Here is a 22,062-nt window from a genome sequence, read left to right on the forward strand (position 1 = left end):
GCCAAGCAGGAAGGGCCAACACCCTCATCATAGAAACTGCGATCAGATAAGTATGGGAAGATTAATAACTAGCTGAGGTGATTAGGAACAGTACTAGTAATCTCATTCTGAGATACAGCCGAGTTTTGCTGCAATCTGAGTCCATTTTCAACGAGTTCAGTGTGCTGGTGTTGAATGTTTGCTTGTGTTGCCTAGTTAGGCCATAAGGTACACATATATTTTGCTCCCAACGGGGCTGGCTTTATCCTTGGTACATATTCCTTCTTCTGGTTTTCTAAATGTTTCCCTGATGTGTTTAAGATATATAAAAGTACATGCTGAGGATCTCTTGATAATAAGACATCTGTGTTAAGTGTTCCTTTGTGTGCATTCTTACTTATCAACACTTAAGTGCTTCACCAGTTAAGGACACCAGTCTCAGGAAGAACCTTACAAAGCAGCCATTATTAGGTGGTCTGCAAGACGTCTGCAATGGTCTGCCAAGAAACCACACTCTATTCTTTGGTTATAGCTGATTTAAGTTATCATCCACTTGCAATCTGGCTTGAGAAAAAGATGAACCAGCACAACTGCATCTTTTCAGGTCTTAGAGGTATCAAGCATTTAGTCAAACCTGTTAAAGTTCAAGAATCAGTGGCAAAAGCTGCTACCACATTATTATAGCACTGCAACCTATTATTGATTCCAGTACTTCAAAATCTTAAAATTATGAGTGACTGGTTTACTGTAATGTTTGGATGTAACCCTCCAACAACATATTGAAGGTAGTAGGAGACAGATAAATATAAGCCTGTCTGGTTAATCTGCATCCGCATCAAACAACGGCACATTCTTTCTCTGACAGACAGTTTTTTTCTCCTACTTTGCACTTCCAAACAGCTGTCATTGCAACACTCTCAGGGGTTTCTTACCTTGAGATTGGCACATGCTGGTAAGTCATTGTTAGTAGGTATTTCATTGTTGGCGTTCTCAGATCCCAGAGTCTTCGATCTGTATGCCGTTGTAGTTAAAGCAGTGGTCGTCTGGACAGGTAAGAAGGGCTGCCACACGTTCACATCTGTACCATTGCCAAAGGCCTGAATTGCACTTTCTAGAGGGGAAATCGCAGAGCAAATTCAGCAGATGAGCAAATAAGGGAAACTTGTTTAAAACTGACAGAGAAACAAAATACTAAAGTTCTAGGCAAAATGGAGGGGAGATAGAAGGAATTATCTTTACAACTTTTAATTTCTGATCACAGATTTATTAACTTTATAAATCTTTCTGGCGATAAACAAAAGGTTTAAACTCAATCTGAAGTTGTCTTCTTAAGCACAATGACACGTGATCATGTAAACAATGTAAATAATCAGAACAAACAAAGTCATAAAGTATGGAAATTTCAAAAAGCTGCATATTTGTAGGAGTGATGCCAATGTGGTCAGATGCGTAGGGTCCCTTTTAGCAGGATAAGCAAATTCATCAAGGTGAGATTTTGAGGTCAGGAGCAGAAATCTAGATAATCACCTAAAGCAGGGGTTTTAAACTCAATTTACCTGGGGGCCGCTAGAGGCAGAGTCTGGGTGAGGCTGGGCCACATCAGATTTTCCGCCAAGCGGAGCAAGAGCCCGAGGAAGCCGCCCAGGAGTTTCCTTAGCCGACAGACAGGTGGGCTGGCTGGCAGGCTGCAGTTCTGGATGGAGGGTGCAAGAGGAGCTGTCTTGGGAGAGAGCCAGCGAGCGAGGCAAAGCTTTTTTTTTTACTCTTGACAGCAGAGGATGTGTGGGCGCTTTGGGGGGCAGGCAAGGCAAGGGCCACAATCATCTGGGGGGGGCCGCAAATGGCCCCCGGGCCGCATGTTTGAGACCCCTGACCTAAAGAGTTCCTTGCTTTTCAATAAGATCCTTGAATCCAGAGTCTAACTTTTTCTAAGTGCACTACTGCTTTGTAAACTACTGAAAAATCGTTTATAAATTTTAATCCACAGAAATGTAGACCACCAAGATAAGGGTAGGGCAGGAATAATCACACCGTAAGGAACATTAATAGGAGAATACACCTTTTAGCTATTTTGCAAGTATTCTATCAACTTACCATTCCAAGACAAGGTATTTAGTAAGACAAACAGTAATAGCAGGTACTGATTTATTTATAAGAATTGGTTTTGTAAACAGAAGGTACTTTTATATACTTTTTTCTATTTCCCTTCAAGTCTTCAAACAAAATCTGCATAATTAGGTGGGAGAAGCACGCTTATAGTAGAAGTTGAAAATGGAAACGTTGAAAGGGAAATCGTTAGTTTTTCATGGGATTAAATACTGTGTTTATGGCAAGAATAAATTGGTTGTTTTTTTTAAAAAAACAGACACAAATGAATAGAAAACAGTTTTTAATCAGCTCTTTGGGGACTCAGCATGGATTTAGGGATTTCTTATTTCAAACTCATTGTATATGAAATCAAACCATTTCACTGGGGACCTTAGTGTAGAAGTTATTAATACTTTCCTTCAATAGCATCTACCACTTACTATAAATTATTTCACTTTTACTTATCTTCGAGACATGCACTTTAGTTTTTTTAAAAAATCTAATAAATGTAGGAAGTGATTTATAGACTTCAGAAATGGGCAGGATGATGTGAGGAGAAGCACGAAAAATCTGTACGGATCTTTATGCCCTGCAGCACGTTATTGAAAACTAAAGAATGATTCCAGAAACCTGACAAATAGTTACCCTGAATGAAATAAACTGACATCTCATTGTTCAAAGTGCTATCTACATAAAATCTTGGGCCTGGAGTGTATTATGTTCAAATTCCTTGGTGGATACTTAGAAAATTTGGTAGTTTAGTCCTTGTGGGTCTGCAGGGGAGGGACAGAAAGCAGGTCCGAATGAGTATCTTGAGTAGGGATGCAGAAGATATTTGAAAATTGTCTCACTCCTGGGAAATTTCTGAGCCTTACCACCACGGCAAGACTCACAAGGAGACTTCCTCTTGGACCACCAAGATTTCCTAGTTTCATGAAAAAAATGATATCCCTATTTTTGGGTGCTTGTTTTTTGCCTACATTAAACTGCTAAGCTCAATGCCCTTTCTAGGATATCTCACACAGGGAAGATACCACTTTGCCCATGAATTGTTATAATTTGGCACTGAATGGTATTTTTTTTCTGAAAGAAATGGCCACAAAATCCCCGAGATTTCACAAGATTGTCTGCAAAAATTTTCAGGGCTGAGGGTGGGGAACTACCCTTGCACACAAAAACCTTGCTGTGAAAAAAGAGAGCATTTTTTTCTAAGTTTCTTGCCGAAAGCAAGAAGCTGTGAGATTCACATCCTTACCTCTGAATAACAAAGTGTAGCTGCACACAGGCAAGTAGCATGCATGAGAATTCTACACCAGAATCCTTATTCTTGACACTACCTTTTATCCTACAGGGAGCGCTGAGCTGCACTAAGAAGTCAGTCATACAAGTCTCCAATTACATTTTAAGCAGTCTATTCACAGGAATACTGTGCTATGTGATTCTTTTGAATGTGTAATTTCACCCTGACTTGTCTTTAAATAGGCTGGGGATCCTTTAACCAATGGGCAAAAAATGACATAAGGGTAATTAGAGCTCAGAAAATTACAGCACCCAGGATGGAGGGTGGCTGAAGGCGTGTGGAAGTTATAGTTCCAAAAGGAACTTTTGCGAAGTATGAGCCCAATCCAATGAAGCACTATAATAGCCCCCCCCCAAAAAGGGGGGGAGGACCAGGGATGAAGACTACTGTATCAGCCATGTTCTGTGGAATAGATGTTGAGTACCAAACAAAAATCTAGGTCACCTTTAAAAGTCCACCTCTTAAGACTTTGGCTGAAATCCAGCAGTATGTCATGACTAGAGTAAGCCTACTGCATTAACAGAACTTACACAGATGTTGACTCACCAAATCCCAATGATCCTACTTTAGTAGTGACTTTCTACTGGATTTCAGCCATTGTGTATGTTACACATCATTAGTATTTTGAAATTTAAAATAAAGGTTTACATAAGCCAATCCATTAACAAAAAGAATAATGAAACATTTATTCCCCCTTCAGTGAAATGCTATTAAAGCAGGGACACCTTTAATTTCTTCATGAAGAAAAGGTCTCTCAGGCAGGGTCGAGTGTAATTTTTCCTCACAGTGTCCTCTAATGTCATTGCTTTATCTTCATTAAATTTTACTCCAACAGCAAAAGAGACCACAGTGGAAATGGGGTGTTTCTTTTAAAACAGAGCATATAATGGTACAGAAATGACCACATTTTCAAATGAACACATTAGAAGATTATTAAAACATCAAGGATATGTACAGGCTTTGACAGGACAGAGGAAACCCTGACAGTCCTCAAAAAGTTTACAGTCTTTCCTTGTTAAGAAACAAGAGTATGCCAAGTATTCCAGAGACATGCTTCCAAGCCAATATAACAATCTTAACAGTTTATTACTTTTTCACATTTAAGGAAGATCCAAAATGTTCAACTCAAGGCCACTTCTCAGATCCTCCATAAATTATTTTTTCCTACCTAGAAATAATGGCTGGGTGTGAACCCAGGCTAAAATATTGCTTTGAATTACATTTCTTATTGGGTTTATGTGCTTCTCAATCTCCTGCTTGATAATGTTGTCATAAAATTGGAACATTTCTTCATTCTCAGCTACAGTATATCACAGAAGTGAGTACACCCGCTCACATTCCATAAACATTTTAGTATATCTTTTCATGTGACAAGAAATGACACTTGGCTACAATGTAAAGCAGTGAGTATACAGCTTGTTTAACAGTGTAAATGTGCTGTCCCCTCAAAATAATGCAACACATAGCCATAAATGTCTAAACCGCTGGTAACAAAAGTGAGTACACCCCTAAGTGACAATGTCCAAATTGGATACAAGTGTCAATATTTTGTGGGGCCGTCATTATTTGCCACCACTGCCTTAACCCTCTTGGGCATAGAGTTCACCAGAGCTTCACAGGTTGCCACTGGAGTCCTCTTCCACTCCTCCATGAAGACATCACAGAGTTGGTGGATGTTAGAGACCTTGCACACCTCCACCTTCTGTTTCAGGATGCCCCACAGATGCTCAATAGGGTTTAGGTCTGGAAACATGCTTGGCCACTCCATCACCTTTACCCTCAGCTTCTTTACCAAGGCAGTGGTTGTTTTGGAGGTGTGTTTGGGGTCATTACTGTGTTGGAATACTGTCCTGCAACCCAGTCTCTGAAGGGAGGGGATCATGCTCTGCTTCAGTATGTCACAGTACATGTTGGCATTCATGGTTCCCTCAAAGAACTTTAGCTCCCCAGTGCCAGCTGCACTCCTGCGCTTTGAGAGCTCATAAGGCAAAAAGGGAGGGAGAAAGGGCGGCAAATTTGAATTTCCAGCCCTTTCTCCCTGCCTTTTTGCAGGGAGCCCTTTACGAACGGCTCTGTTGGCAAAAAATGGCACTGACTTGCGAACGGAGCCTCAACCTTGTTTGTAGGTCGAGCTCTGTTCACAAGTCGATGCCAATTTTTGCCAACAGAGCCATTCGTAAATCGGAAAGTTTGTATCTAGGGATGTTTGGAAGTTGAGGGTTGACTGTACTAAAATATTTATAAAATGTGAGGGTGTGTACTCACTTCTGTGATAAACTGTATCTGTTAATGGGGTGGTATATAAACAGCACACTTTGCTTTGGTTTATATACAAAACTGACATTATGGTTAGTCTTTAACTATGGTTTCAGATCAGACTTGGGAAACCTGTACCTCCCCAGAAACTCCAACTACTTTCATGCCTGGTGACAGTGGACAGGCTAGGGCTGATGGGTGATGGAGTCTAACAGCTTTTCAGAGAGCACAGTTCCTCCATATTTCTGTTTAGGGCAACAAGCCAGGATCATAAGTCAGCTTATTTTCTAAGTTAACTATTTTTACAATCTGTTTCAGTACAGTTTTTCTTGGTCTGCATGTAACAGTGAATTATAATTAATGTAAAATATAAGTGAAAACTTCCAGTCACCCTCTGGTAGTTATGCCAGAGGAGGAGAGGCTCACTTCCATTATAGTACACTATTGCTTAGCATCACATTCCAAAACTATCAAACATTACCTATGGAAAAGGCAAATGGCATCCATTTATACTGTAGGTTATTATGCAACATGGTACTCCAAACATTGTATGTAAAAGATGTCTCTGAGTCCTTACAGCTGTTCTGCAATGCCACCACACACCTGAAAATGATGTGTGGTTAAATCTTTATAACTTGCTAACCAACCCATGCTGGGATAAACCCTAGGTAGTTTGTATGGTTATTCTTAGTACAGTTATATGTTTCCAATCACTGGAAACCAAAGATTTCATTTAATTATAGTCTTATACATATGTTACCTAAATAATGTGGGAAACATCATAATTAAAAATAAATCTATGTGGCTGGATTCCATGTTGCAACAAGCCTCTGCAATTTGCAGGGGCAATCAAGTTGTTTATGTAGAAAGTAACCCACTCCCATGCCCTCACCATGCTACTGTTGACTGACATTGACTAGTAGGAAATTCTGACAGAGAGAAGTATGTGTTCAAACAACACATTATTATATTCGCGAAGACTTTCACGGCCGGGATCTAATGGTTGTTCTGGGTTTTTCGGGCTCTTTGGCCGTGTTCTGAAGGTTGTTCTTCCTAACGTTTCGGCAGGCTCTGTGGCCAGCATCTTCCAAGGACAGCAACCTGTACTCTGGTGTAGTTGGCTTGGGAGTGCAGTATTTATGGCTGTGAGATAGGCTTTTGTCTTTTCCTGTAGATGGGTTATTAGTGTGTATTGTTGTGGGTGTATTGTTGTGCTAAGGGGAAGAGATTATCTGTTCCTGTGGTTGATGGGTGTCATTAGCTGGTCTTTTGTGTGTAGTGATCCCCTGTCCTTGTGGGTGGGTAGAGTTCGTTGACCTTTCGCACGTAGTATGTTTGATAGCTTGGGAGCCAAGTTTTGTTCAGCTTCATACTTTCCTCTTTTTTGTTGAAACTGTGCTTGTGCTCGTGGATTTCAATGGCTTCCCTGTGCAGTCTGACGTAATGATTGCTGGTGTTGTCCAGTATTTCAGTATTTTGAAATAGAATTTCATGTCCAGTTTGTTTCAGGGCATGTTCAGCTATTGCAGATTTTTCTGGTTGTTTTAGTCTGCAGTGTCTCTCATGTTCTTTGATTCTGGTTTATATTATATTATGGGATTCCTTGAGAATTATTAGTGTGGTAATGACAACTAGCTCATATGGCTTCAAAAGGAGACTAGACTAGCAGTCAAGGGTTACTAGTCATGATGTTTATATAGATAACTTCCTAAGTTAGAGGCAGGAAATTAGAGAGAACTTCTACCGTTGCAGATGGAGCGTTCTGCTGTAGGGAGAGGCGGGGAAGTGCTGATGGGACTACACCTGCAATTAGCATGATGTTGCTGCCGCTGGACACGCACGTGCGGCAAGGAACTTGGTAAATGGACTGAGCTGGTTTGGGGGGGTGGGACTGGACTGTGGTGCAGCTGTGCTGCCACGCTTCAAATATGAATACAAAGCACACATCTCTAATACAAAGTATATCTAAGAAGTTATCCAAAAAGCACCAGAGCAGTTCAATATGACTGGTGGAATTCAGAGAGTCCACAGAGAAATACCAAACAGGAAATCACTCATGATAACTAATGATTCGTGTCCAAAAAAAACACTGTAGAATTTTGGTGTAAGGTGTTTTGGCACCTTAGAATAAAAATTATTAGAAAGCAATCTTAGAATCCTGATGATATAAACAAGACAAATTCTGCAGTTATAGCTTACCGTATTTTATTATATCAGCAGATAGGCATGGTAACACTAAAAGAAGAAACACTTTAAAAATGGCCTTTTCCTTCTGTTTTCAGACTCTTTTGTTAGTTTCCAAAAGAGATTCTGTGAAGTCTGAATTCTGTTTTAACGGAAAAAGGGTCAAAACACCTTCAGATTCCTTTGTGTTTCTCTCTTTCATTTGCTCTTTTTCCCTCTTGTCTGTCCAATCACATGGGAAAGACTGAATTAAATAGCTTTCTGAGGGCTGCTCTCAACAGCCAATCAGAACGTCCACTGGGAGGGGGAGGGAATTTTGAATTTTAGAATGGCCTGGATTGGTTGAACCCAGTGAAGAATGTTCTTTCCTTCAATCTTTCCTTGCAAATAGAATCTCTGTGCTACAGAATCCTCTGGTGGCCTCCATCTTGAGTATCTGTGCCTATAGATCTCCCCCCCGCTTTTCCTTCTGGATTTTTTGAGAATTCCACCTGCAACCCCAATTTCTAGTAACATGTTTGTTGCCACTGCCACCAGTCAGTCTGCCTGTGGTACCAGAATGTCTCCGGGATTATTTGTCTGATTTCCCTATCTCCCAATTTCTTTGGGATTTTCCTCTTCCTCCCCTTTCCTTCTCTTATTTTTGCTTTCTGCTGCTGTATGCTGATGATGGATTCAAGCATGAGCAGATAAGACATTAATTGTAAGGAAGAGAGAAATTTTCCCATGCTCTAGTCAATTTCTGACAGCAGTGGGGGCTTTTACTGTATTGTTGTCTTTATTTGCTTTCCTGCTACTCTTGGTTTGGGAGAGGGGGCAGTGGTGGTTTTTCCCCATTCCTTTTGTGTGTGTAATTGTGTCTGTGTATCTTGTTGTCCCTGTTATTATTATTTTTTAAAAAAATCGTTATTTTATTAATTTAGAGTAGATTGCCCACCTTGCCCTTGCTTTTTGATTATTTTTAGGGGCTTTTAAAGGCTTTTGAACTGATTATCTGTTGCTTGCCTTGCCCTTCCTTTTTCTTTTTTTGCAGTATTTAACACATTTATGACTTTTGAATGGGTGCTATACAGAAAGTGAATGGGGAAAATGTAGCAAAAGGATCCAAAACAACTGGTCCCTTTCATGTTCAGTGAAAGGACCAGTAACTGAAAGACTCAAAAATGACTGAGGAAACGCCCAAAAGAACACAGAATAAATCAAACCTGAAAGCTTCCCCTTATCACCAAAGCTTTAGAAGTATTATATAAACATGAATATTAGACTTACTAAGGCATATATTATCCTGGAAGAAATTCAGAAATTTTAGACATTCTTCTAAGTCATTTCCACTGTTGCTGCAGTCACACCATGGAGCGACGCTGAGACTGTTATAGTTTAAATAATTTGGTGTCATAACTGTTCCTGTAAACAAAAACACAATTCTATAAGATTATTGTTATATTTTCCAATAATTTACTGTTCTCTAGGAAATGAAGTTAAGAAATGAATACCATCTTGTAGGCAATCAAAGCAAACCTGGATTATTATGTGAACACCACCAATATACTTGGGATCAGAAAACCTGCATTTCTGTAAACATGTCCTGATCAATTCTGAAGAAGGTTATTAATACAGAACAAATAACTTCAGCTGAGGCATTGATGGCTGCTTCAATCTACAAACAGACAATTTAAAAAATATTAATCAAACATTAACACCTTTTAACTACAAGAATTTCTTTTCAAAAGTTTCTTATTCTAAAGTAAAATATAGTGGAATAGCTCACAAACTTTATTCTTCAAGCCTGAGGAATAACTAACACATTGGGCAACCATCAAGTAGGAATGATTACCATACAGAAATTTGGAGAATTATTGTTATTTCTTACACTGCTGACATTGGTCCATGTATAGCCCAGCATAACCAATCTAATCTAATTCTTTAATTTAAGAATTCTGGAAATTTAAAACAAGCTTGGATAGTACAAATAAATTGTGAGGTTTGCTCCTCGTGGCCCCTGCCTGACTCCCCAAACACAGAGCACACGAAGGCAAACTAATACTCCTTTTCACCCACTGTCACCAGTTGATCACTAAATCAACATTACTTATGGAAGGATGACGATGAAGGTCAAAACTTCACTGTCTTTTTAAAGAAAACTTGTTTATTGATTACAGATGTTTGATTATTAATCATAGGTAACTTCTACAGGTTTATTTATCATCAGTCTCAACCTTCTCTTGGTTATAACAGTTATTCACTCTTCACTCTAATCACACCTCAGATCTCCCAAATACCACACTCTATCTCTTCACTCCACTCTGACTCACTCTGACTCTGACTCCGCCTCTTTATTACATATCTCTCGTCTCCGCCTCTTAGCAACATTAGACTGCAACATGAATATGCATGACTACTTAACATAATAAGGGTGAACGCTAGATAAATAAACAGCAAACATCCAGTAAAATGATTTTGTGGCTTTAAAAATCACAGAATATAAAATGGTCCAATAACATGTTTTAGAACGATGGGAATATTTTAGAATCTGTGGGTCGGGAATAGACACTCACCTTTTCTCAGACTTGTAACAGAGAGAAGATTTGGCTATAGATGAGGGTGGGCAACTATGGAGGTTGGGGGGCTAGTTTTTTGCTCTTGCAGTCGTCTAGGGACCACAGTGACTTCCCAAATTGCCCTCAAATGGGAGGAGCAGGATGGACACAAAACTGAAAGTAGCTGTAAGTTTAAAAGGTGCATTACTGCTTTGGGAGGCTTCCAAAAGCATGAATTCACACACACACTCTCCCACACCCTGGATAATTTTTGAGGGGAATCTGTGGGTTGGGGTGTCTAGGGTCAGAGGGACTCTAAAAACAGTGTTGGGGGGACTACATGCAGCTCCAAGGATACCTTTTGCCCACCCCTTCTGGTCTATTTAGGATACCCTGCTAAATATTGGTTCTAGACAGTGGGTAGCTCCACAATTTATACAAGGATGCAATACAAATCAAGAAGTAAAATCAAAAACCTCTTATCTGTGGACTGAAAGGGGTGAATATATTGATTTATGCTAGGTTTTGTGAGGTGCCACAAATAAAGTCACCATTAACAGAAATACAGTCTTTCTGGAAATATGCTTATTCATAGGAAGAATCATCATTAGCAATATATGCATGATTTCGATCACAAGAAGTCTTACAAGAATTTAGCATATCAACTACCATCACTTTATATAGGAAACACAAACATTAACAACATCCACAGAGGCAGGAGTGATACGGTTATCGATATTACAACCAAAAGGATTCCTTTGTTTTGATACGAGTCTACTGAATTAGATGGCAAACATCTCATTTTCCTATTTTGATTCAAGGTTTACTGATGATAACTACCCAGAGTCTGCAAAAGCCTGGCAAATTCCAATAACACAGTTACTGGGAATAATGAAATGCAGGTGAAGGGAGTGTAGTCAAAATAGCAACCATCAAAAGCACTATTCATCAAAGCTTGATGAAAGATAAATTGAAAAAAGTGCATTTGACTCAGGTGCCACATGCACAGTACAATCAGTGACAAAGAACCAAGAGTCCAGGAAAGCTGTTCAAATGGAAATTATATCAGTTAAATACCTAGAAATCCAGGGAGGACAGTACAATATTTCAGCTATGTGAAAATTTGTGTAAGAAAAAAAAAATCAAAGATGATCATTTTAGGCTTCTGCAAATAAGTCAGGGAAGCTCTGTCTCAATTATTTCTAAGACCAAGTTCTTTACAGGAACAAATGAACCCCCACCCCTACCCCAAAAAAGGAAAGTAAAGGAAACTCATAAACAGGGCTTGAAAAATGCACTCGTCCACTCGTCTGTGATGAGTGGATGAGTACATTTTTCAAGTCCTGTTTTCACTCATCTGTGATGAATGAAAAATGCTGCTGGACAAGTCACAGGTTCCTCCCTGCCTACCTCCTTCCCCTCCAACTGTCTCTCTCTCTCTCTCTCTCTAATCCTGCAGTCCTCCCCTCCCCCCTCACATTGCAAAAGGAAAACTGCCCTCTTCTCACGAGAAGAGAGTTTGAGTGGCACATAGAGATACAGCTCTGCAGGAAAATATAGAGTAATCCCATGCTGGAGATTCCCTGCTCTCAATTTCAACCAAATGAGGATACATCCTGGGGTGGGAGGGAACTGTGGCTGCTTAAGAGGCTGGGTGCTTTTCCTTTCAGTTTTATTTTTGCTGGAAACATTTAAAAGAAAGGCTTCATGACCCTACATGCACACAGGTAATAAAGCAATCCACGTCTGAGGGTATAAATCAGTGATTCCCAAAACAATAAACTGGAAGGCTATAGCCCGGTCATGCTGACTGGTGAAATTTTTGACTGACTGGTGAGACATTCTAAAATTTTTCAAGCCCTGCTCATAAAGCAGGTTAGGGTGGCTACTACAGTCTACTAAGACTCTCTTCACATCTAGATCTCATGAGCTCAGAATTCATAAAGGATTGTATCAGTGAACATATTTGATCTTTCCTGATTTCAGAAGACCAGCATGATGTTGTCCAGATAATAATTCAACAGGAGACCATCTTGAAATCCAGGTATGGCTAGTTAAGAATTTTCTCTGAACTTCCAGAGTCAGTCAGAGTTGACAATGCTGGGATGGATGGACCAATAGTTTGAGCATATAAGGCAGCTTCTTGTTCCTAAGCAAAGGAAGTATAGGAGGGCTCCAACCTGCTGGTTTCTTTGATCACCTGATGCGGTTGGCTATATCAATTTTCACTCTAAACTGAAAGGTACACATCAAGCAGGATGTGTTGAACAGATCATTGCAAGTAAAAAATACAATTTGGCAGAGAGCTGCTCAATCCACACCCGGAAGTTTTACAATGGTTCATCAAATTTTGATGGCTGTGTTTGTGATTGATGATTCAGATAATCCATTTGCCTCATGCAGACTGCAAACTGGGACAAAGAATTAAGTGCTTTCCTGGTACACAGAAGGGATTGCGAGAATGTAACTCAGGCTGTGATTGAATGGGAGAAGAAAAAAGCAAGGACGGTAACACTGCAATAACCTTTTTTTTCCACCAGAATTTTTTTTTTAATACAACACAGCATCTGAAATCCAGTAATGTAAAGTTCCATGAAATGGCATCATCAGATATGACAGTATTATGGTAATAAAATGTTTCCTAGTCTAACAGCGCCCCCAGCTTCCTAGAATCTTCTAGGACCCCTTTGGTCCTAAAAGGGAAGCCTTTGGATATAGGGTAGGTGGAAAAGGAAATATTAAATGTCCAAACAAAACCCCGTCTATTGCTGGTTATATCACAGCAGCTGGGGTTGACAGTGGCAATTTTCACATGTTTAAGAGCTCCCATCCTCCTTTCCCCAGAGGCTTCCTCGGGACCAAATGGATCCATAGGAAATTTTTCATTACTGGCAAATGTCTGTGGCTGGTGATGTCATCATCCGATTTATATGGGGAAAGTCCTTTTCCAGATACATAGGACAGACCTTTCTTCCGTATTGCTCCCAAACTTTTGTGTGCAATCCGTCTAAAATTACCACTGGCCCCCACTGTGTTAGAATGCATCTCTTCAACTTGGGTTTTAAAATTATTTTCACTGTGTGACTGTTTTAGTATTTTTGGTGGTTTTATCTTTTTTTGTTGTTGTTCTTGTAGGCCAGCAGAATAATATTAAAACAATGGATTAATAATAACAATACAGCAATATTTCCAGATAATCTTCACCAGCCACTCTGGATTTACGAGTCACAGAAAGGCTTATGAGCTGATAAAAGATGAGGTGGGTGACAGATTTGACAAAATGTTCAGAATGTATTTAATTCTCATCGAAAGTAAAAAAGCGAAGTGGGCTGCTTATATATCGTCCCATAGTGGTTAAAACATGCTCTGGGTGCTTTGCAATTCAATGATGCAGGCTGCACATTGCCCTCCCCACAACAAGCTGGATGGAAGGATGGGAGGCGGAATCAACCTTAAGCCAGCTACCTGAGCCCATTGGGAGCAAACTCAGACTGTGAGCACAGTCTTCACTGCAGTGCTGCTGTTTAACCAGTGTGCCACAAGTACCTTTATCAGACACTAAATACAATACAGAACTGCCTCTGATACTCTGCACTTTAGTAGGGATAGGTTTTAACCTTGGCGCACAGCCATTTGCAGATATGCAATATTCTTGAAAGCAAACTAGAAATCTACCAAAAAGCATAAAACAAAATCCTATCACTGTCTCGTTTAAAATTGGTAAGCAGTATAAATTACGCTTTTAAGCCATCTGGCTCTTACTAATGTGTGCAACTGGAACACAGCATTTGTTCCATTTGTATCAAAGAATATCAGATCTAATTTTCATGACTGCTTTAATATGGCAAACATACCCCGAAGTCATTACTACCCATCATTTTCATGTCAGAATGTGTTCTTGTGATGGTCTCCCATTTAATAAACTGAACGGTTTCTGGAATCATTTAACGCTACTACTTTATATTTTACACAGCAATTTTTTTCTGACTCTTTTGGTGCTTTAATGAGTACTTATTATTGTTAAGCCACCTACAAGGCCATGGCATCGATCCTTCTCCCATTTAAGAAATTTATTCAAGTGTTTCGGCCTACTGCATGGAGAGTGACCACAACAGAGCTGTAAATTTTGTGCTGTTTGACAGTGTTGGCACACTAAAGCTCCATATGATTAGTCCAGAGAGCACAGGAAGTGTCTTTGGAAGTTTCCATTACTTTCTCAGGATGCTGATATGGGAAAGTTTTGATTCTCACAGGATACACATACAGAAAAAGAGCTCTGGACTGAAAGAAAGATGAACATGTGGGTCTGAGACAAGATCAAGCCTCAGCTATCTCTGGAGGCAAAAAACGTTGAACCTGAGGCTTTGGGCACATTAAGAGAAGGCAGGATTCTCTGGAAAAGATGAAAATGCTGGGAAAGGTTGACGGCAGCAGGAAAAGAGGAAAGCCAAATATGAGATGGATTGACTTCCTAAAGGAACTACAGGCTTGAGTTTACAAGAGTTGATTAGGGCAGATGAAGACAGGACGTTTTCAAGGTCTCTCATTCATGGGGTTCGCCCATGTTGGGGGTGACTTGAAGGCACATAACAACTAACACTTAAAGGATCTACAGTGGGGTCTTGACTTGAGAACTTAATCCGTATTGGAAGGCGGTTCTCAAGTCAAAAAGTTCTCAGGTCAAATCTGCATTTCCCATAGAAATGCATTGAAAACCATTTGATCCGTATCTGCTCTTTTCCGTCCATAGAAACTAATGGGAAGCTGCTATTCCGCCTTCGACCACTAGAGGGGGATATTTTGTTTCTTTTTTTTCTTAGGTCAAGAAAGGTTCAGGGAAGGCAGGGAAAATACAGTCCAGGCAGTACCAGGCAGTCCGAAGACTGTCTCCCAATCCACTCTCTAAACGCTGGGAGGAGTGAGGAAGCAGACAGGCACCCTTTTCACTGGCCAACAGTTAACTGAAAGTTCAAATTTTGCACTTTCCCTGCCTCCCACATGGTTTTTTTTCAGTTCTTAACTCAAATCTAAGTACTTAAGTCAAGTCAATATTTTCCTGTGAGAGTGGTTCTTAAGTCAAAATGTTCTTAACTCAAGCCGTTCTTAAGTCAAGACCCCACTGTAGTTCTTTTAACAGACATGAGCAGAAAAAAATCCAGAGGCGGCGAAAATGCTTAACATTTAGACCACAAAACTCAGAATCTAACTGTCAGCCAAATTAACAATAGATTCAACTTTTCCTGCCTCTGAGAAAATTCCAGGAAAAGGCATTGAGAAGATTTCTGTCAGACTTGTAATTAGATATATGTGAGAAATATGCTTCATCGTGTTTTTTCTCCTCATAGGTTTACCCACAGTTTCTAGAACTGAGGACAGAGTTCATACAGTTTGCAGCCACAACTCTCTATGCTCCTGGTATTGTGACTTATTCTGTGGAAGAACAGCAAAGTATGCTTGGCAACCTATGCACATTTTTTTACGTGCCAAAAAAAGCATGTTTTCCAAAATGCTGTCAAACACAATGTAATCAATGGGTACATGTATCGCAAACGATACAGTTGATTAAACATGTACAAATATCTGTATGTATAAAAAAATTGCATAAAACAGCTACATATTTCTATGCCAGGATAGGAAGGAACTTGCATAGAACCTAGCAGAATGTGCATGGGGGTGTAAAAACAAGCTTGACAGATCTGCTCATCCACACAGAATGTGTAGGTGCCCTTCACGAACTACAGTTCCCATTATCCTTCACCATAGGACATGCATGTGAGAGCTGTTGGGAGTTGTAGTCCAACATCTGGATGGCCATATGTTTCCTATCTTTGCTTTACAGTAATGCATTCATGTTAGCTTTAACCTAATGTGATAGAGCACTTGGTATTACAAAATAAGAAAACTTGTTTTGAAAGACTGCAAAAAAATAATAAATAAATCCAGAATAACTGCTACAAGAGAGGCACGAACTCTGGTGATACTAGTCAGTTTCCATCCTCTTGTCTGTATCCTGGGGCTGCTGGCAAGGAAGAAGAATGTATAGTTTCCCTCCAAAGTCAGATCTCCACTTGATTTCACTTCCTTAGGGACTCATTCCCTTGATCTCAATGCCAGAGAGTGTTTTTGCTGCCTTTCTTCTAGCATTTGTGCAGTATCTTTGCCCTTGGAAACATAAAAGCACCTCTTTGCCGAAACTGGGTTATCCTTAAGGTTAAATTGCATAATGGTTTCAATAAATTCCTCAGCAAAAGTCACTGTGTCTGAGAACGACTTGCCAGCAGCTGTTATTCTGAGTTATCCATTAGTACCAAAGTTATTTCTTGCCAAGAGCTAGCACCCATACATCACTTGATTGGATCTGATGTCTAAGACATTCAGTTCTTGGTCCTAGAGTCAACTTCTTTTTATCTGAAGCTAGTTAAGTCCTCCTTTTGCATTTGCTTCTATAAAAGCCATTTATGAAGCTTGTCGAAGCTATTTCTTTACCCCAGTCATCATTCGTCTTTCATTTTCCTGTAGACGGACTTGACTAAAGGGTATATAGAAGTGGTGGCAGTCTGGCCCATGAAAATTAAAGAGACAACATCTAGTGACAGTAAACATTTTGGGGACCACTATACACAAGCCTTTGAATAACAGAGCATTGTTTTGTTGGTAACACAGAAATGGTCTCACTGATTTTTACATATTCACTTATAGGGGAATGGGCTTATAATTTTTCATTCTACAGTACTTAGTATTTCACAACACATTTAAAGAAACTGTTTCCCTAATATATCTTAACACCTCCCATTACAGTACAAAAGCATCTGATTGTGTTCATGCTTCCCTTAGGTGCTATCTCATCAGAAACAATTTGCTTAATGCTACAGGAGTCTCAGCTGTAGTTTTCACACCTAGCTGAAACAGGAAAAATAGGAATATTTTGTGATAGCTACAGAATCTGAATTTGAAAAAAAGTATAGTCTGTAGTCTTTGCTATTTGTTTCTTATGTTTCACTTATACACAAACATATTTATTGTACTATCTGGCTGCTACATTCCAAATACTGACTTCCTTAGGATGACACTTTCCATGCAGGAACTAGTACAAGATCAGCTCAGGGTCTTTTTCTGAGGTAAAATCTGTGGAATTTGACAGCCATCCAAGCAACAACAAGCCATGGTAAAGCCAAATGTTAAGTGTGACATTGATCTGAAGAGATAATATAGCTTTCACAAACACAAATGACAAATAACTTCAGATACCATTTTTTAAAGATAATATGGTTTCTTTCATTTACAACCTGGTATCTTTTGCAAGAAGCTATTTTCCATAACAAAATATATATTTTTTCCAAATTACGTGTGGGAGATTCAAATGCTATAATCATAAACAGTATTTGTGTTTAATTCAACCCAACTGCATTTAATTTTATTACCTCTATATGGAAAACATAGCTTTACAGGTGCTCAAAAATAGAGTGGAGAAGCCACAGACCTCATCTCTCCACACCTGTGTTTGCAAGGGGTTTGCAGTCACAGGGAGTATTGTAACCATTTTCAGTTGATGACAGTTTTTTTTTGACACCTTCCTACAAAAAGGTGGCGGAGGTGGCATACTCCGTCTCCTGAGCTCTTCCATGTTTAGAGTTGTTGAAGGCTTGCATGGGAATGGTGTGAAGAAGGCAAGAGTTATGGAAATCACATGATAAGGGCAAGTCGTAGGGTGAAACACTTGCAAACAACTCATCTTAAGTGGTAATCAAAGGAATTGATCTTTAGCTCTGTCCTAAGGAAACCATAGTATGAATTTGACTCTGAGATGAAGAAAAGTATGTGATAAGATGGGGTGGGGGAATTTTGGTGGGTCCAGGGCCCATCATGGAAGCTGTTGTGGATTCACTCTTAGCTTCTGAAATTAGGTAGAACAGTAGAACTGTGTGTTGTTGTTTTTAAATGAACTTGGGATTAAAACAAAGTTCATAGGGTTTCATGACTTGTTTTAAAGAAAACTATTATTTCCTGTGTTTCATGCTTCAAGGATAAGAAAATACTGCTGGGTAGCTCGGTTGTTTAAGTATCTAGTTGCAGAGCTAGAGCTTGAGAGTTCAATTCTCCACCATGCCTCCCTGACAGGGGCTGGACTTGATGATCCATAGGGGCTCTTCCAGCTCTACAGTTCTAATATGATGATGATGATGATATAGTCACGACACTCCTAAAATTTAAGAGCAAAATTATTCAGTTCAACTAAGAAGATCCAGCTGTGCAAGCAGGATTCCTTCCATATAGCTGATGTTGCTGCACAAGTTAGACATGAGAATATGACTTCTGATGTACCTTCTTTTGCAAAGCAGCTACTTGCTAGCATGTGACTAGCTGCCCTCAAATTGAACAAAATGAAACGTAATTCTTTAAAAGTACTCTTTCATTCAAAACATTATTTCCTTTCTATCAGCCTCTTCATAGAGTCATAGAATAACTGAAGGGCCCTATAAGGCCATAGAGCCCAACCCCTTGCTCAATGCAGGAATAGAAATCAAAGCAGATCTGACAGTTGATTGTATAATTCTTGAATGCCTCCAGCATTAGAACGCTCACAACCTTCATCTTTTTGTCTGCTTGACTTCACTTCTATATGACCATCTTTATGCTCCGGACTGAAGCTTTGAAAACTTGACTGAAGTTAAGTCAAAGAACAATAGAAAATAATTCTTATAGAAGCTAATTACACAGTGATGTCTGGCACACGGGTGTTTCTTATATTTCTGATATTCTGCGAAACTTTCCAAGATATCTTAGTTGTTTTTTTGCTTTCCTTTCGCCACGTTGTTTCATTTCAAACCAAATACAGTACAAAAGCCTCACTTCCCACACAGGAAAAAACAAACAAGAAAAGGCAAACCTTACCAATAAGTCCAGAGTAAGCGAGGAGACAGTCAGCATAGTTTTCTTTCAGACAGCTACTAACAGACCGTGACTCAGGTTGGCAGTTCATGAAAAAATCTGCAAGGCGAGATCTGCAATATGGGAGGAAAAAAGATCTATTTTAAAAATATCAAACCTGCAGGCAATTTTACAGTTCGTACTTACAGTTTGTACTCTATAATTTTACATACATATACTGTATACATTTAAACTATTAAGAGTGTATTTTTAAAACAAAAACATGTACATCCCCTCTCCCAATGCTGGATTATAAAACAAACAAACTGTGTTGTGTTTTTTGGTAGAAGACAAAATGAAACGAACACCCACAAATGCTGCTCTGGAAAATACACACTGTAAACAGGGCAGAACATTCTATGGTCCTGGCAATGATTACATCCAGCAATGAAGTGTTCAACTGGTGACATTTTTTTTCATTAGACTTTGAAAAGAAAATCATGTCCATCCAAGCAAGTGGGCTAGCTGACTGTGGAGCAAATGTCTGTGAGCCTCCTCATTAGTTTGCAATGTTAAGATTGCAATGCAATCCTGCCATTGACTCTATAGTGCTCTTTTCCTGACCGTTTAAAATCCCTAAAGCAATTTTGCTTACAAAAAGGAATGGTGTAAAACTGCATTAATGTCCATACTCTAGGACTGACTCATAAAAGGCTGTTGATACAGTCTTCCCCAAGAACTACCTCTTTGGAAGAACTGGATGAGAAAAATAATGGCATAATGGCATGAAGAACTGCCACTGTGTGCTCATGAGACAGGAAAAGACCCACAGAACTGTGGAAACGTACAGTCCATGATTATGCATGGGTAGTGCTGGGGCATACTAGGAACCAAAGTAGCAGCCTAATCTCCAATTGTGGTGGGGGACTGTTGGAATCAGGTCCAATTGAACTCTGTGGGACTTTTGAGTAAATGTTTTATCAGCTTTATTAGCTCTTTTCATACTATTTTAAAAACATAACTCCAGGAAATTAATGATAAATAAATAAATTTCAGGAAAAGGGAGAACAAAGCATATTATAACAGGAATATTATAAACAATAATTCGGCCTTTTTAAAAGGACTTTTATAAAAAGGTAGGTCTTTGCAAGGCACAGAGCTGGAGTCAGGAAAAGACATTTCATAAACTTGGAGCCACTACAGAGAAGACCCTGCTCCTTCTGGACACCTAGTGATCAAATATGTGTGAACAGACTCAGTTTGCATGATGCATACATGGTCAAAGCATATAACTGTCTTGGAAGGGAATCCAGTTCATCTTGGCACAGAAATTAGTTATCTTGTGTGGAATATGTATAACCATGCTTACATACAATCATGTGATGTTTTCTGCTGATAGGATAAGGCTATTCATGAAACAAATGGTTGACTGTATAAGAATCAGGAGAAGGTTGAACTGAGGAGAACAAGCAAGCAAGCACTAGGAAGAGCTATATCTGATGGAGATAGAAAGGAATTCACACACACACACACACACACACACACACACACACACACACACACACACACACACACACACACACACACAGATGTGCATTTTAGAGACAGATGCTGTGAAAACTTTTGAATCAGGAATCCAAATTTCTGTTATCAGTTTTCTGAGTGAATGGCACAGAACTATCATTTTGGCTTTACTACTCTATCTATTGGAAATAACAACAAATGCCCACAACTGAACTTTGTATGGTGTTTTGTGATTAATAAGGAGCCCAAGTGCTCACACATTTAGAGTACTTGAGAGATGAACCAAGTTTGGAATGTTATTTGTTTTGAAGTAATGTGTAAGTTGATGTGTGAAGTATTATTTGTTTCACAGTAATGTATGAGCTTTTTTTTTTTAAAAAAAAAACAAGCTACAATGAGAATGACAGGTTAATAGTGTGTTATGGTTGTTGTGGGTTTTTTGGGCTCTTTGGCCATGTTCTGAAGGTTGTTCTTCCTAACATTTCGCCAGTCTCTGTGGCCGGCATCTTAAGAGGGCAGGAGTAGCACTCTGTGCTCTGGTGCAGTTTGTTTGGGAGTTGTGTATTTATAGCTGTGGGATCAGCTTTTGTCCTTTTCAGGAGACAAAATAGTGTGTCACTTTTCAATACATTTTAAAATGCAAATATACTTTAATAACTGGGAAAGGGGCCAAAAATCTCCCCTAAACATGTAACATTATACTAAGAAAGTAAATATGCCTCCTCTCTCTTCCTTTTTTGTTTTTAAATAGTATTATACACTTAGTATCTCAAAAAGTAATACACTGAAGTTGACGCTGTTACTTGTCATCCATTACTATTGACCTCTGAGAAGAAAATCTAGCAAATGAACAGATTTTGACTACCTTGTACTTTTTTCATGCTTTCTCTCCCTGCTTAGGTAGCAACTGAGGTTCTTGCCTGTAAGGATTTCCACAAACCTATATCTTAATATAAATATACTCAGATAGAACATAGTTGAATTGTGGCAACTGCTGAATAGCTCAGTGGTTTAGAGATCTAGCTGTGGAGCCAGACATTGGGTGTTTGATTCCCCACTGTGCCTCCTTGGTAGGGGCTGGATTCAGGACCGACAGATTCCTTCTAAGCTCTCCAGCTTTAAGATGATGATGATCATGACTCTTTAGAAATAAGTAGCCAGGTGCTCTCCAGATATTTTGGATTCCAGCACCCGATTTTTCGCTAGATGTTGTTTTTAAAACAGCTGATTGTTGGCTTCAAAATGGCCGCCCGCTGTGTAAAATGACTCCCCGCTGTGTTTTTGGATGGATTCCTCGCTTTACAGGCACCGAAAATGGCCGCCCTT

General features: G+C 39.4%; 1 protein-coding gene and 1 long non-coding RNA gene across 4 annotated transcripts in view; one reads left to right on the top strand and one right to left on the bottom strand.

Moving 5' to 3' along the window:
• The window catches only part of GFRA1 (GDNF family receptor alpha 1), a 251,153-nt gene that overhangs the window by 42,064 nt on the left and 187,027 nt on the right, over positions 1-22,062 (bottom strand). For all 3 annotated transcript variants that reach the window (XM_072995505.2, XM_020779955.3, XM_020779954.3), the window contains exons 5-7: positions 19,237-19,346; positions 9,077-9,211; positions 912-1,090 (exon numbers count right to left, since the gene is read on the bottom strand). In XM_072995505.2, coding sequence (XP_072851606.2) covers positions 912-1,090; positions 9,077-9,211; positions 19,237-19,346 — 424 coding nt within the window. The remainder of the gene's footprint in view (positions 1-911; positions 1,091-9,076; positions 9,212-19,236; positions 19,347-22,062) is intronic.
• On the top strand, positions 1,084-18,716 carry LOC140705504 (uncharacterized). The gene is made up of 3 exons (XR_012084898.2): positions 1,084-12,388; positions 13,480-13,603; positions 15,690-18,716. It is a non-coding gene; the product is annotated as an uncharacterized LOC140705504 (long non-coding RNA).

The sequence above is a fragment of the Pogona vitticeps genome, chromosome 3 (assembly GCF_051106095.1).
Source record: "Pogona vitticeps strain Pit_001003342236 chromosome 3, PviZW2.1, whole genome shotgun sequence".
Classification (NCBI taxonomy): Eukaryota; Metazoa; Chordata; class Lepidosauria; order Squamata; family Agamidae; genus Pogona; species Pogona vitticeps.